Source organism: Manis javanica, chromosome 4 (genome assembly GCF_040802235.1).
Source record: "Manis javanica isolate MJ-LG chromosome 4, MJ_LKY, whole genome shotgun sequence".
Lineage (NCBI taxonomy): Eukaryota > Metazoa > Chordata > Mammalia > Pholidota > Manidae > Manis > Manis javanica.
This window is the reverse complement of record NC_133159.1, coordinates 149,650,854-149,665,608: the sequence shown is the minus strand read 5'-3', so window position 1 is coordinate 149,665,608 and position 14,755 is coordinate 149,650,854. Positions and strand designations below refer to the sequence as shown.

The following is a 14,755-nucleotide window of genomic DNA, read 5'->3' as shown; positions in this document are numbered from 1 at the left end:
TGGGAAAAAGGAGAAAGGGACCCCTCTGCAAGGTGGGTGCTACCCAGTGAGCAGCTGTGTGGGCTTTCCTGCCAGTGGAGAAACAGCAGCCAGAGGTCAGGGGGCTAGGGGGCCAGTGTTTCATTCAGGACCTTCTACTCTGCTGAGAAACCATGGAGCTGAAAACAACTTTAGAACTCAGCTGAACCAATCAGTCCATTCTGCAGGTGAGGCCCAGAGCGGGGAGAAACTTGCCTAGAGGCACACAGCTAATGGATGAAGTTGGCCTAGAGCATTACAAAGGTCTCTTTAGCTCAAGGAATCTAAGGTCAAGGGCTTTCAATAGGCGTTTCACCACAGGACACAGTGAGGGTGGGAGCACGTGCTGGGGCAGGGTATGGAGATCCGCCATGCTTACCCAGACTGGGGGCTCCTTCAGCTCAATCCGCACATGGGCCTTTCGGTTCTTGTACACAAATTCCATCAGCTTCTCGGCATCATTACCCCAGATTAACACCACCGGCCAGGTCAGCCCCAGGGGCTGCTGCAGCTGCAGGAGGGAAAGCGCCCACAGGGCTGCTGTGTCCTGCTTCTCCTTCCCCTGGTAACTTTGTATTCGTCCATGCAGCCCCCTCCTCAGACACCCCTGGGTACCTGCTCAGCAGCTGCTCGATCCTCAGTGATGTCAAAGAGGACAGCACTGGCTCCTCGCTCACCTGCCATCTGGGCCTGCAGAGATACAGCAGAGGTCTGGCTGGGGTCAGAGAAGACACAGCCCATCTGTGCCGTGGCCTCACCCTCTCACCAGCCATCCCTTCCTAAGAGTTTGCACACACTGCTTCTCTGCACGCTCACAGACATAACACTCGCGAGGGATTAGGATCACCTGCCCTGCAATGAGGTGGCCCAGGTCCCACTGACTTCAAAGCCATTTAGTTCTTCCTTTCATACTGGAACAAACCTTAAACAAGGGTTTAGTAGGTGCCAGGTGATGGACTAGGCTAAGGACAAGTAAAACAGCCCCTGCCGTCAGAGTCTACAGTCTGCCTTCACAAAGAAGTGTGAGAACAGACAGTAGGGGTCTGAGGGCGACCAATCCCCAGCAGAAAGGAAGAGGAGAAGAGCAGAGATGTGAAGAGCTCCTTCAGAACGGAGCTGGGCTCCCGAGGGTCCATGCTTGCCTGACAGGAGGAGCCGGCAGGGTATCCCCGCAGCTCAGGCAAAATTCCCAAGCCTGAGACCCTGCTCCCATGGCAGAGTCCACCTCTCTCCCTGCCACAATCTAGTTTGCCAATTCTTTCTCAGGCTCCAGATGAAGGACTTAATGGAGTCCCTGTCCAGTGTTTGATCCCTTCCTCCTGTCCCTGAGGGTGGTACTGGAGACTTGTGTGGGGAAGGATGTGAGGGGCTGTCCTGTGAGGACATAACTGTGCATGTGCGTGCTCCCCAAGGCTCCAAGAGCAGGCTGGGGGAAGCAGATCCTAGTCAGCCAAGCAGAGCAGAGAGCAGAGCCAGAAAGTGAACAAAATGTAGGCCTCTAGGGGCTTAGGTATGGGGTAAGGGAAGGGAGATAGGAACGGAGGGCGGGGTGGAGGAGCAATGGCGCCGGAGGGACACCTCTCCGGCCCTAATGTCAGGCGCCCCTGGCTGGTACAGCCAACTTCCTGCCTTCCTCCCTAGAGCACAGACTCATCTTGCAATGGCATCAGACCAGGACTTCATGCCTCCGGAGGCCTACAGAATTCGGGGACCTTTCCGCAGGCACTGAAGGAGTTAATCCTTCTGCAAGCAGTGGTGGCGGGAGGGCCTGCGCTGGGCTTACTCACACTCTCAGCGCTTTGATCTCAGCTTCCCTTCCTAGGGGAGCCTGTTGGGGCAGGTCTCCTGCCAGGCAGGCCAGGGGAGTGGCTCCTTGCTCTAGGTCCCTGCTCCCCATTCCCCCAGGGGCCGAGGGGGGGGCCTTAGAAAGAGCAGCCTGCAGGCAGGGGAGACCAGGGAAGGTGATGGAGACCCTAATGCAGGGCGCTCTTTTGGTCAGGAGGGTAGGGTTCCTCTTCCCTCCCTCTTTTCCCAAGAGCTAGGCTGGGCCCTCTTCCAGCGCCCCTGCCCAGCCCAGGCCCAGGCTCGCCAGCCTAATTGACTGGAAATTCACAAGACACTAGAATTGCCGAAGAAACTGAGAGGTCACAGCTTTCATCCTCCTCCAGCCCTTACTCCCCGGAAGTCCACCCCACCCCGGTGACCCCAGGCAAAAGCAGCTCTCCAGTCTTTAGAGCCCTCCAAGACAGGGTAGTGGGACAGTCTCAGGAGAAAAGGAGAGGGGCTCCTGCTGCTAATATCACAGTCCAGGACTTGGTCACGGGGCAGCGAGGAGGAGGGTCACCCCAGTAGTCACAGAACTGGGATTCTTGTTTCTCATATCCAGAAGGAGACCCTGGGCCCAACCAGCCCAGCCTGGAAGAGCATGAAGGAAGGGCACAGACTTCCTTCTCTGGAGATTTTCTTACTTCCCCACACCTCTATCTTTGAAGGATTGGGGTAGGAACAGTGGAAAGCAATTACCCTGATGTTCAAACACCCCAGCCCATTACAGCCCATAATTACAAAGCTGTAAAAATGATCAAAGAGAGAGAGTTGGCAAATGTGAAAAAAGAACAAGATTTCAGGCAGTGGGTGCCTGTGTCTAGGAATCTAGGAATCAGAAAGCAAGTATGGGGCCAGACGGCAGACCACTCTGGGGCTACCAATGCTCCTCTCCCGTCCACCTGCAACCAAGACAGTGGAGGGGATGGAGAAGAAGAAGCACTTCTGAAAGGCAGAGAGGGTGGGCAGGCCCCAGACCGGAAGACTGGGCTTTAGAAAGATAACCCAGAGATTCCCCTGGGAGCTGCAAAGAGTCGGCCAGCCTGCCCACAGCCTCTAGCAACAAGAGCCAATATACTCCAGGACTGTACTGTACTTTGCACTTCTCTGGGCCTTACGTTTTCCTCTCCAGACAGTGACAGTCTATGGGCATCTCCTCCTCATCAAAGATTGGCTGAGCACCTACTGTGACAAGGGTGCCAACCCAGGGAAGGCCAGGCACTCCAGACCACCTCATAATCTAGCTGTGGAGACAAGGTATACGCATAAAATTATAATACTGATAACAACATTCTAGAGTACAAATGAATGAAATAGACCAGTAGTTTCCAACCTTTTTTCACTGCTGAACGACGCCCTTCTCTCCACTCCTCCCAACACACACACACACACACACACACACACAATCTGACACAAATCTTCACTATTCAGAACAGATAAAGTGAGCTAAGGTTGAGGGTGGAGGTGGGTTGAGAAGGAGCCTTGGCATCCCCCTTCCCCCAAGACACCTCCATAAAATCTGGTGTGCAGAGCACAACAGAGACCCTGGTAGGAGAGAGGGATTTCTGCTCCCAGCAGCCTATCTGAGCTGAACCAGTTAGGAAAGATTCAATGGAAGAGGTGGGATTCATTTGGGCTGGAAAGAAAGGGTAGGAGGAAGTAAAAAGTATATAATCTTTAGTGAGACCCCCTCCAGCCAGACTGCTTAAGTCTGAGTCCTGAATCTAGTACCAGTTATTAGCTGTGAGACTTTGGGCAAGTTGCTCACCTGCTCTGTGCCTCAGTTTTCCTTTCTATAAACTGGGGATAATGATAGGACCTACTTCTACAGGGTTGTTTTGAAGACTATATAAATTAATCCATGCAAAGCTTTATAACAGTACCTGGTACAAAGTGTTCCTTAAGTATTAGTTTTATAATATCAGCTATTACTATGTGCTTCAGGAACATGATTTCATTTACTCCTCAAAAGAACTCCACAAAACAGTTGTTAGCCCCACTTTTGAGTTGAGGAAACTGAGGCTCAGAGAGACTAAACAACTTCCCTAGGGTCACACAGCTGAAAAGCAGTGGAGGCAGGATTCCTGCCAGGACTTTGGTCTTCCAAGTACCTGGTCACCAGGTAGTGGGCTCTACAGTAAGAGAGGCAGGGCTCACACCCATCTGCTTGCCTCCAGAGCCAGCTTGAGTCCAATCATGAGACTGAGGTTAAGGACCTGAGAAATCCCATGAATGGCTCTGGAGTTGCTAATAAAGAAACAGAAAGCAATCTGGGTGACTTGATAGGAGGGAGGAGATGAAGTGCCAAGAATGGGATAGTCCAGAAGAGTTATGGTGAGGGTTTCAGAGAAGATCAAGAGAGAGAACAATGAGAGAAAAAAAACAACCTTGCTAACTGTGAAAGTACAGGATGACGATGCCACTGATGAGGCCAGAGTGACAGCTGCAATCATTTACGGAATGATTACTATGTGCTTGGCACAGGGCTAAGAGCTTCTTCTGTACTCTCCCATTAAATCCTCACAGCTACCTGATGATGTAAGTCCAGTATTATCCCCCTTTTACATATGAGGGAACAGAGGCTCTGAGAGGTGAGCTAAAATGTCCAGGTCACACTGCGGGGCAGCGGAGATGCCAGACTTCAGAGCCCCAGCTCTGCAGATAGTGATGGCACTGCTGAAACTGAGATGCCAGAGCAGAGCTGGCTGAGGTCAGCAGTTTTCACACTTTCCTCACCAAAGACCCACCTTTCCACTATGGCACCCATGAACTGTAATTTAAAAAAAAATGTCTTATCAACTAACTGCATTTATTACAGTTGTAACTTGTATTAAAACATCGAACTGACAGAATTCCAACCAAAAGCAAAAAATGAAAATTTTAGTTAAAGAATAACTAAACAACCGTGGGACTTCTAAAACACTGGAAGCAGCTCAAAGACCCACATTACTACCTTCGCGGACTTTCTTTGGCCCAGGGAATCCCCGGCAGGAGCTGCACACTCAGGTCAGAGGCTGAGGCCTGAGGGGAGCCTTGGCTCTGGCCAGCTGGAGAACCTGGGTCTGGGGCAGTTCCCAGAGGGATGGGCAGAAGCCAGTGGAGAAGCTGTGGGGCGAGTGTGGGGAGGAACGCACAGGCCGTGGCTGCGGAGGCTGTGAAGGGAAAGAGGCCACGGGGCACTGGCCAAGGCGCTACTTCTACACTCATGTTTTTTATTTATATGTTCGTTTGAGCTCAGGCACTACTGAGCACTTGACATACATTATTTTCATGCTCACAATGCTCACTGGGGGTAGGAAATGAAAGTCCTATTTTATGACGGTGGAAATAAAGGCCACAAGGTTGAGTATGTCAAAGAGCACTGGCCACCTGGTCCTTGTTCACCAGTGGCTGTGCACATGCTCCATTTCTCCTGCAAGAGCGCGGTCCTCCAGGGCGGCAGTAAACCTTCTATGTGGACGCGTCCTGACAGGCTGCCAAGGGCTCACGTGTGTGAAATCATATGCCGCTTTAGAACAGCAGAGCTTCTGTGAGCCCTTCCTTCCCTCTCTCTCTCTCTCCCTCTCTCCCTCTGTCCCTCTCGTCTCTCTGTCATGCACACGCTCTCCCCTCACATGCACACTACCTAACACTGAGCACTAGTCTACCACATGAACAAATGAATGACATCTGCTCCCATTCTGTCAAGCAAGGGAAATGGAATAGCCAGAGGCAGGGTAGCTCTGGCCTAACAAAAGTCTGCTACCATTAATCTCTCCAGCTCATCTAGGTGTATCCTGGCCCCCTTCTGCACCAGCCCGGCCAGGCTAGGAGAAGATCTCACCTGTCGGTGGGCACCACACCACATTCCGAATCCCTGAATCCCAAGCCCTTGCCCCCATGGGACCAGCTAAGAGCCCAGGCTGTTTCCTTGAGACGCATGGCTCAGGAGGACGGGGAAATCCCTAGCGGGGATTGGGCCTGAGCACAGTGAGCAAACACACAGGTTGGGACTGTCCCCCAGCCCTCTCTTTCACCAGTCTCGGGAGCGGGACCCATTCCTCCAAGTCCACCTGACTATGCAACACAGTCTAACTATTTTCTGGCTTAGGTTGACATGAGAATCTTTTTTACATATGTTCAGTATTCCCAGCCAGAAGGGGAGGCAACAGAGCAGAGGGATTAAAAGCCTGGGTTTGAGAAAGGCTCAGTTCAACTCTCAGCCCCACCCCTTGCCAGCTGGATCACCCTGGCAAGTTACCTGAGTTCTCTCGTCCTCATTTGCCTTTATATGTCAAATAAAGAACAATGATGTCTAGCTTTCCTGATTGTTGTGAAAAGTAAATGAGATTATATATATATATATATACACATATATATATATTATCTGTCCCATGTCCCACCTGGCACATGGTAAACACATAGAAAACAGTAACTAATGTTGAAGAAGGGGTCACAAATGCAAATGTTTCCAGGGCCTGTGAGGTAGCAGGCCAGTGGCTAGCATGGTAAACAGATCCATGATCATGGAACGGTGGCAGCTGCTGTCAGCTCCAGCCAGCAGCACCCATGGAAACGTGGGGCCACTGATTTATTACAACCTCAGAGGAAGAGTGTGAGCTTTTTTAAGGGTAGGGGCAATGGCTTCTGTTTCTGCTGTCCTTCGGAGTGCTCAGTAAATACTTCTGAAAAATGGAAAAGCCCTCCAAGTGACCCCCTCTTTGCTCTGATGCTGGCAGAGGTAGGGGTTTAGGAACCTCCAGGTGATAGGGGAGGAGATGGGGGAGGGCTCATGCCCTAGATGACACTCAAAAGGTTCTGCTGGTAGACAGTCCATGGAGAAAGGACAGAGGCGTGAATTTCCACCTCTCTCAGACCTGTCACGGGTTAGGAAAACCTGAGTGAATTGGGCACATCACTCTTAGTAGAAAAGGGGACAGAGAACAGAGCCGTCTCTCACAGCCCACAGTTGGGTGAAGTTCAGAGTGTGTGTGGGGAGTCAAGTGTGACTCTACCTTGCTGGCCAGTGACAGGCAGGGGCGGGGAGCCCGTTGAGGACTCTCCAGCTTGACGATGCTGATGAATCCACGCTCCAGATTGTCGTCATCACTGGCGTTGCACAGGTACAGTGGGTGGGACTGCAGAGAGAGAGAGAGAGCAGACAGACAGGTCAGGGAGGCGCTGGGGAGCAGAAGTAAGCTGTGAGAGCTGGGCTCTTCCCTGCTGCTCCAGGCAGGCATCAGGCAGGGCCCTTGGCGCTGAGAGTGGATCTTATTTGCCAGCCTCATAGTTGGCTAGTAACCATCAGTTTTCACTTCAGGGAGGCCAGGGCCAAGGACACATGAGTGTTCAAAATGGGGGTCTAAACGAAAAACCTCCTGCAAAGCAGCTCAACAACCCTCAAGCCCTGGTTTTCCAAACTGGCCAGTTGCAAAGAGGTCTTCTTTCCTCTTACCTCTCCCTGGTCCGACAACCCCAGGCTAAGAGCCTGTAACAGTGCCTACAGTTCTTGCCTCCTCTCCTCACTCCCCCAGGGCAGTGCTGGGGGTGGTCAGATAGCTGCTGCCCAGCAGATTTCCATCTCTCCCCTGGCTTGGGTCTCCCCACTTGGGCACTGCCTTGATCCTCTCAATATCCCCCTTGGCCCCTCCCTAATCCTGGGATTAAGCAGGGTGACAACAGGCAGTAGAAACTATTTGGGGATGAGGCTTGGCTAAGAACAAAGCCTTGAACAGTGTAATTCCTCAGAGCTCATCCTGTCCCCAGGAATGATGGAGTAGAGATGAGCCAGCTCACCCCATCTGCTCTGAGGGTACAGCAGTTCCAGTCCAAGACCCTGTGCCTCTATCCTGGCTGATGCTGAGCAGCGACTAAGGGGGAAGTGGGCCCAGAGGGTCCCCTCAGCACAGGGGTGAGACTGCCCTTCTGTGTTCTTTCCTCACTCAAGATGGTTCTAATACCCATTTGAATCTACTTTTCCCAGAGTTCTGTGTGAAGGCAAATTCTGGAGAGCTAAGACCCCTACCCCTTAAGATCCAATCACCACCGACCAGATGGTCGCCCACCCCTTAGAACACACTGTACCCCTACTCCTTAAAAACGTGCTTCCTCACCCACGAGCTGCTGCTCCCTCTCTAGGGGCAGCCATTTTCTCTTTCAGATAATAAAATCACTTGCATGGGCCCGTGTCTCCTGAGTCGTTCTGGGGTAAGGAGGGTCGTGGCGAGACACCCTTTCACTGTGAGACCCAAGTATGATTTATTTGGCCTTGGATAGTCCTATGTGTCAGGAGTTCCCACATGGTGGAAACCCAAGAAAGGGGATTTCTACTAGGGAGCTGCCCCTAGTTGAAGTTTAAAGGACTTCCAGAGAGAACCAACAGAGGAACCAGACAGAATTTTGAATTTATGAAAGTGATAATGTTGATGATGGATTAAAAAGTACAGTCACCCTTTGAAAGCACTTTCAAGATGTTTGCTCTCACTGTACCACTGCAGTTTCTTGAACATAGCAGGCTCTCAGTAAATAGGCACACCTTGCTTTGAATTGTCTCCTGGTGAATAAAAATCTTTGGGCAGTGGTATTGAGATTGGAGGGAGTTCCATTCTTGCTTCCAGAATTTAAGGACAGTAGTCTGTGGGTGATCAAGGTTTGGCATGGGAGAAAAGTCACATACCCTCCAACACCCCCAGAAAAAGCCTGGGACATAGCCTGGGGGCTGTCTCACCTCAGAGAAACTATAGCTACTGTTTCAACAAAGCTCCATTAGTCCGTCCATCTTCCCATCTGTCCCACCATGCATCCATTCATTTCTTTATTCTACCAACACTGGAGGCCCCTTGCCGCCAGGCACTGCACAGTGCATGGAGGAGATGGCTAAGATAGGCTCCTTACCTTAGAGGCTCAGAAAATGAGTGTGTAAACACACATTATATTGTGATGCAGATCCCTTCAAGGGCCTGTGGAGGGCACTAGGAATGGGGACTAACAATCCCCTGAGGGAGGGCAGAAGGACTTTGGGGCTTCCTTGGGGACTGAATAGGTATGTGTTCACCCAGTGGACCCACAGAGAGGAGGTGGGTACATTCCTGGCAGAGGAAGCAGCCTGTGCCCAGGCGTGGGGTTGGGAGGGACTGAGGGCAGTTCAGTCTGATGTGAAAGGGAAAGCAGGAGAGGAGGCTGGAAAGGTCCACATGAGCCAGACCATGGAGCAGGGACCACGGAATTGCATTTGAGAAAGGTCTCCCTGGATGGACTACAGAGGACTGTCGGGTGTGGTGAGGAGTCAGAAGTCAGCTGTTCCAATAGAATAAATGACGTAGGGCCTTCCTTCAGGAACCACACATTGCAGCCATGGAAGTCTACTGGTGTGCTGGCTTCCCGCCCCTACCCATGGCCCAGTGTTCTCAAGATAACTCCAAGATGCCTCTTGCTGATCTGATGGCCAACTGGGAGAGGGGAAATTCACTTGGGAGAAGTCTTTAGAGATGGATTTGCAAATACTTAACCACACACCGCTCTGCCTCCAGGCCTCTGCAGGGAGAATCAGCATGTACAGTGAGGCCTGGGTTGCAGGAGGGATGCCTCTGACCAGGCAAGGGGAAAAAACTTGGTGTCACAGTCACCAGCCTTCCTGGTCCTGACCTAACTGTGCGAGAGGGAAGGGAATGAAATTAATCATTAGTAAATGCCATGGTCTTTAGATGTTCTCTCTCTGAGGCAGGTCTGATCACCTCCATTTAAAGGAGAAAAAGAGGCTGGAGGCTTGGAGAAGTTAAGGTCGCACAAGGTTAGAGCTGGGCTCCATCTGACTCCATCTTCTGGAGTCATGTAACTTTAAATGAACACAGATTCAACCCTCCATTGTCCATGCTGTTCCTGCTGCTGCTGATAATTTACATTTATCAAGTGCATTCGGTGGGTCAGTGATTATTTAAGCATTTCTGTGCATCAACTCTTGTCATCCTCATAATAATCCTATGAGGTAGAAACTGAGGCACTAAGAGATTAACATGCCCAGGATTACACAGCTGGAATCAAAAGAAATGGAAACAAGTAGGACAAGGTTTAAAAAAAATGAAGAACAATTTCTGTAAGTCAGGCAGAGAAAGACAAATACCAAATGATTTCCCTCATTTGTGGAGTATAAAAACAAAGCAAAACTGAATGAACAAAACAGCAGCAGACTCACAGACCCCAAGAAGGGACTAGTGGTTACCAAAGGGGAGGGGTTGGGGAGGGCAGATAGGGAGGGAAGGAGAAGGGGATTGTGGGGTATCATGATTAGTGCACATGGTGTGAGGGGTCACAAGGAAGACAGTGTAGCTCAGAGAAGGCAAATAGTGACTCTGTGGCATCTTACTAGACTGGTGGACAGTGACTGCAATGGGGTATGGGGGGGACTTGATAATAAGGGTGAATGTAATAACTATATTGTTTTCCTTGTGAAACCTTCATAAGAGGGTATTTCAATGATACCTTAATAAAAAAAATTTCCATTGACTTTGAAAACATGATACCTTCTTCCCCCAATTCATAACCAAGAAAATTTACCTCCCTAATTATACATTCCTAAAGCTTAGGGGCCCAAACATGAGTTCCTAAAATACTGGTGGTACTTTCAGGATTCTGTCCTTGGCCCTTATTTCTTTTCACTGTCCATGCTCCCCCTGGATGACCCCAGTCAATCCCTTGGCTTCAGTTTCCATTGACTTTGAAAACATGATACCTTCTTCCCCCAATTTATAACCAAGAAAATTTACCTCCCTAATTATACATTCCTAAAGCTTAGGGGCCCAAACATGAGTTCCTAAAATACTGGTGGTACTTTCAGGATTCTGTCCTTGGCCCTTATTTCTTTTCACTGTCCATGCTCCCCCTGGATGACCCCAGTCAATCCCTTGGCTTCAGTTTCCACGTAGAAGTCACTGATCACGTATGTGCAGCCCAAATCTCTCTGGAGTTCCAGACCCAGGCCCAACAGGTAGAGCCTGGATGTTTCTCCCTAAAGAACCTTAAATGAGACACCTCAAACTCAGAATGTTCAAAATTGAACTAATCATTTTATCCCTCGGAATTGTTCCTCCTGTGGTCCCTAGTTTAGGGATTGGAGCCATTATCCACCTATTACCCAAATCTGATGCTGTCCTCCTAGTGTCCTCTATCCCCTTCACCCCTGCCACCATTGTCAGCACCCAACCAGTCACCAGATTCTAACAATTCTATCTCTTAAACATTTCTCTTATTTGCCATCTTTCCTCCATTCCCACTCTGACTGCTCAAAGACAGGTCATTGCTGTTTCAATGCCCTGAAATAACCTTTTAACTGGGGTCATCTCATCCCACTTAATTCTCTATGCTGAAGCCAAAGTGGTCTGCAATGTTAACTTGAGCATGTCACTCTTCCACCTTAAGCTCTTAAAAGGCTTCTCAAATAAAGTCTGCAGTCATAAGCATAGCTTAAAAGGCACTGCCCGCTCTGAGCTCCTGCCTTCGTGCCTTGTCTCACAGACTGCGGTTCCCTCCCCAGACCTCTTCCCCCCTTGCAGTCTATGCTACGGGAATAACTTACTTCAGGTCCTCAAACACTTCTGGCACTTGCTGCTCTGTTAGGATAAGTGGAAGGCCTCTTCTCTGGGTCCCCTTAGGACCCTGGATTCCCCAATCTCAGACTTATTCCCTGGTATTTTAGTGGTTCTGCTTACTTATTCCTCCCTCTCCCAGGATCTCCCTCACAACTTCCACTGCCCCTTTGGTGCCTACTATAGAGTAAGTGCTCAATCAATATTTTTTTATTAAATAGTGAGGGTTTAGCTGATTAAAAAATGGGCAGAGGACCTGAACAGACATTTTTCCAAAGAAGAAATACAGGTGGCCAACAGGCACACAAAAAGATGCTCCATATCGCTAATCATCAGGGAAATGCAAATTAAAACCACAATGAGGTATCACCTCATGCCAGTCAGATTGGCCACCATCCAAAAGACAAGGCAAGTGTTGGTGAGGATGTGGAGAAACAGGAACCCTACACTGAGGGTGGGAATGCAAATTGGTGTAGCCACTGTGAAAGCAGTATGGAGGTTCCTCAAAAAAACTAAAAAATAGAAATACCATATGACCCAATAATCCCACTTCTAGGAATTTACCTGGAGTAAACAAAATCCCTGATCTAAAAAGATATATGCACCCCTATGTTTACTGCCATATTATTTATAATAGCCAAGTTATGGAAGCAACCTAAGTGTCCATCCATAGATGAATGGACAAAGATGGTGTGTACATATATATACACAATGGAATATTATTCAGCCATAAAAAAATAAAGAAATCCTGCCATTTGCAACAACATGGATGGATCTAGAGGGTATTATGCTCAGTGAAATAAGCCAAACAGAGAAAGACAAATACCATATGATTTCCCTTATTTGTGGAATCTAAAAACAAAACAAAATGAACAAAATAGCAGTAGACTCATAGACACTGAAAAGTGACTAGTGGTTACTATGGGGGAGGGGTTGGGGTGGGTGGGTGGGGAGGGTGAGGGGGATAAAGGAGCACAAAATTTCTCAATCATAATATAAGTTGGTCACAGGAATCTTCTTGGAATGGCAGCAAAAAAAGGCCATTCAACCAGGATGCTGTTTATTACCCTGCCAGGCAGTGTAATACAGAGGCTGTATTTCCCCTGTCTTGTCCAGGGAATTTTCAGCTGGGAACAGGGCTCCTGAGGATAAAACAGATCCAAATGCACCTGCCTCCTTGGGGTAATGAAGATGTACACATCATTTTCACATTGGGCCACATTCTCTCAGTGACACCAGGAGTAGGCCAACAGAAATGGGCTTGAGGGATTCCAGGAGGGTGTGGCTGGGGAGGACTCCTGGGAGTTTAGTGGCCTTAAGGCTGGTTATCTGCGTCTTCCTGCAAGACCAGGAGCTGGGATGCCCCTATCCCAGATATTGTCAAGAGGGGCAAATTAAGAGTTTGCTCTCAGGGTCCAGGCCACTCTGAGAAGTCAGCTTTGCATATTATATGCATATTATACACATTTTATATGCTTATGTAAAGACGTGTATACTGCCCTTAAATGGTGTGTATTCTATTTCACATTCTTGAGTCTGTTCTCTATGTCTGTCTTCCTCCTTTAACTTATTTGTTCTGATTTTTTTCTTTCTCTCCCAAAACAGACCAAAGGTTCAAATTGTGATTCCATCATTTCCCTATGTGACCTTGAGCAGGTTACTTCGCCTTTCTGAGCCTTATAGTCCTCATCTTCAAATGGGATTTAAAAGATACCTCCTGATTATCATGAAGACTGGAGAGGATGGATCTAAGTGCCTAGGATGGAGCCCAACACTCAATGAGTGCTCATCAAATGGTAGTTGCTTTTATTATTGCATCTGCAAAAATAAAATCCCTCCTTATTCTTGAAAGGGACAAAGCCCTTTCTGACTGCTTCTCCCTTGGTGATTGTGAACAGTGCCTCTGAATGCCAGCGTTCCACAAGGCACAGTCTGGGACAGCTCATTATCCACGGTCATTTCCCTCCTGAGCTCAGCCTTCCAGACCCCACTGAACAAGCTCTTCCAGTTCTCAGCCCACCTCCTTCCCATGAAGGAGGCCATGTGATCTCATTACCTCCTCACAAAGGGCATTCCAGGGCTCAACTGAGCCCCAAACTTAATGCTGGTCTTACTTTATCTGCAGCATCTCCTCATCTTGGGGTGTGTGCTTTTGCAAGCAATTCTTTATTGTCTCCTCTTTCCCAGCCACTTTCTTCCCCCCACCTCTGCTGCAATAATCTCTTAGTTCTCTGATTCCACATACAGACCTTGGACAGGTAACTTTACTGCCTGCTACAATTTTGCCTTTGTAATCAGCAACACTGGCCTGGCATCAAAGGCACCCTTCTCCCCATTTCCTTTTTTCAGATTTTATAATCATTCTCTGCTGCGCAACCTCCATTACCTGAGCTTAGAACTATCTGACTTTTATCTCAGGCAGCAGGACACACCAGCATCATAAAGGGAAGCTCCTATAGCTAGGGGGTTGGGAATAAAACCAGACTGGCCTGGAGTGGCTGTTTCTGGCTTCCAGCACCAGGATAGTCTCTGAGGCCCAGTTTGGTCAACTGGGCCTTTATTTGAAAAGGTTGATGCTCGCATTTACAAGTTAAATCCTAATGGCGATTGTTTGGCTTAGATTTGGAAACCTCTAGACCTCATTTCCATCCTTAAATTAGTCTGTCACTCTCTTTGAAATAGCTGAGTTTCTTAATGAATTCAAATTCCCAGGAGGCTGGGAAATTGTCAAAAGGAGTTTCTTTTTATTTTGTTTAAAAAAAAATTGTACAAGGAAAATATATTCCTGCTTAATTCTGTAATTTTCTAAAGTACAAAAGAAAATAATGTTGGTGGGGTGAGAGAAGCATGACCTGGGGCTGCCTGAAGGGAGTGGACTAGCCCAGAGAGGATGGATGACAGAGGCTGCAAGAACTTCTTACCTGATCCAGAGCACCTTTCTGGGGGCCAGGCGTGCCAGGGAGCTTGGCTCACACCTGTAAGGGACTTTTAAAACTTGCTTTTTATAGATGAGGACTGTGAGACTCAAGTTACAGACTGCCAATGGTTACACAACTAGTTAGAGGAGGCTGAGGTCTCCTCAAGTCAATCCCAGTGCTCTATTCTGCCACCTCCAGGCATGTATGTTGGGAGGTACAACAAATATTAGCTGAGTACTACAATGCATGGATGGAAGTCTTCATTTCAGGACCTCCATTTCTAGACTTTCCAAACTTGAATCATTCTTAGCAACAAGAAGGAAGAAAGACCTGTCTGCTCATTTTCCCTCTGGCCCTAGGCTCTTTCTGCCCAGCAGCCCAGTTTCCTTCCTCTCCCCTAAGGCTTTATCTCATCTCTTCTGTTAACCACAACAA

General features: G+C 48.8%; 1 protein-coding gene across 1 annotated transcript in view; it reads right to left on the bottom strand.

The window, feature by feature from the left end:
* The window catches only part of RNF43 (ring finger protein 43), a 65,734-nt gene that overhangs the window by 8,124 nt on the left and 42,855 nt on the right, over positions 1–14,755 (bottom strand). Inside the window, exons 3-5 of the mRNA XM_017660449.3 lie at positions 6,837–6,959; positions 634–708; positions 398–529 (exon numbers count right to left, since the gene is read on the bottom strand). Coding sequence (XP_017515938.1) covers positions 398–529; positions 634–708; positions 6,837–6,959 — 330 coding nt within the window. The remainder of the gene's footprint in view (positions 1–397; positions 530–633; positions 709–6,836; positions 6,960–14,755) is intronic.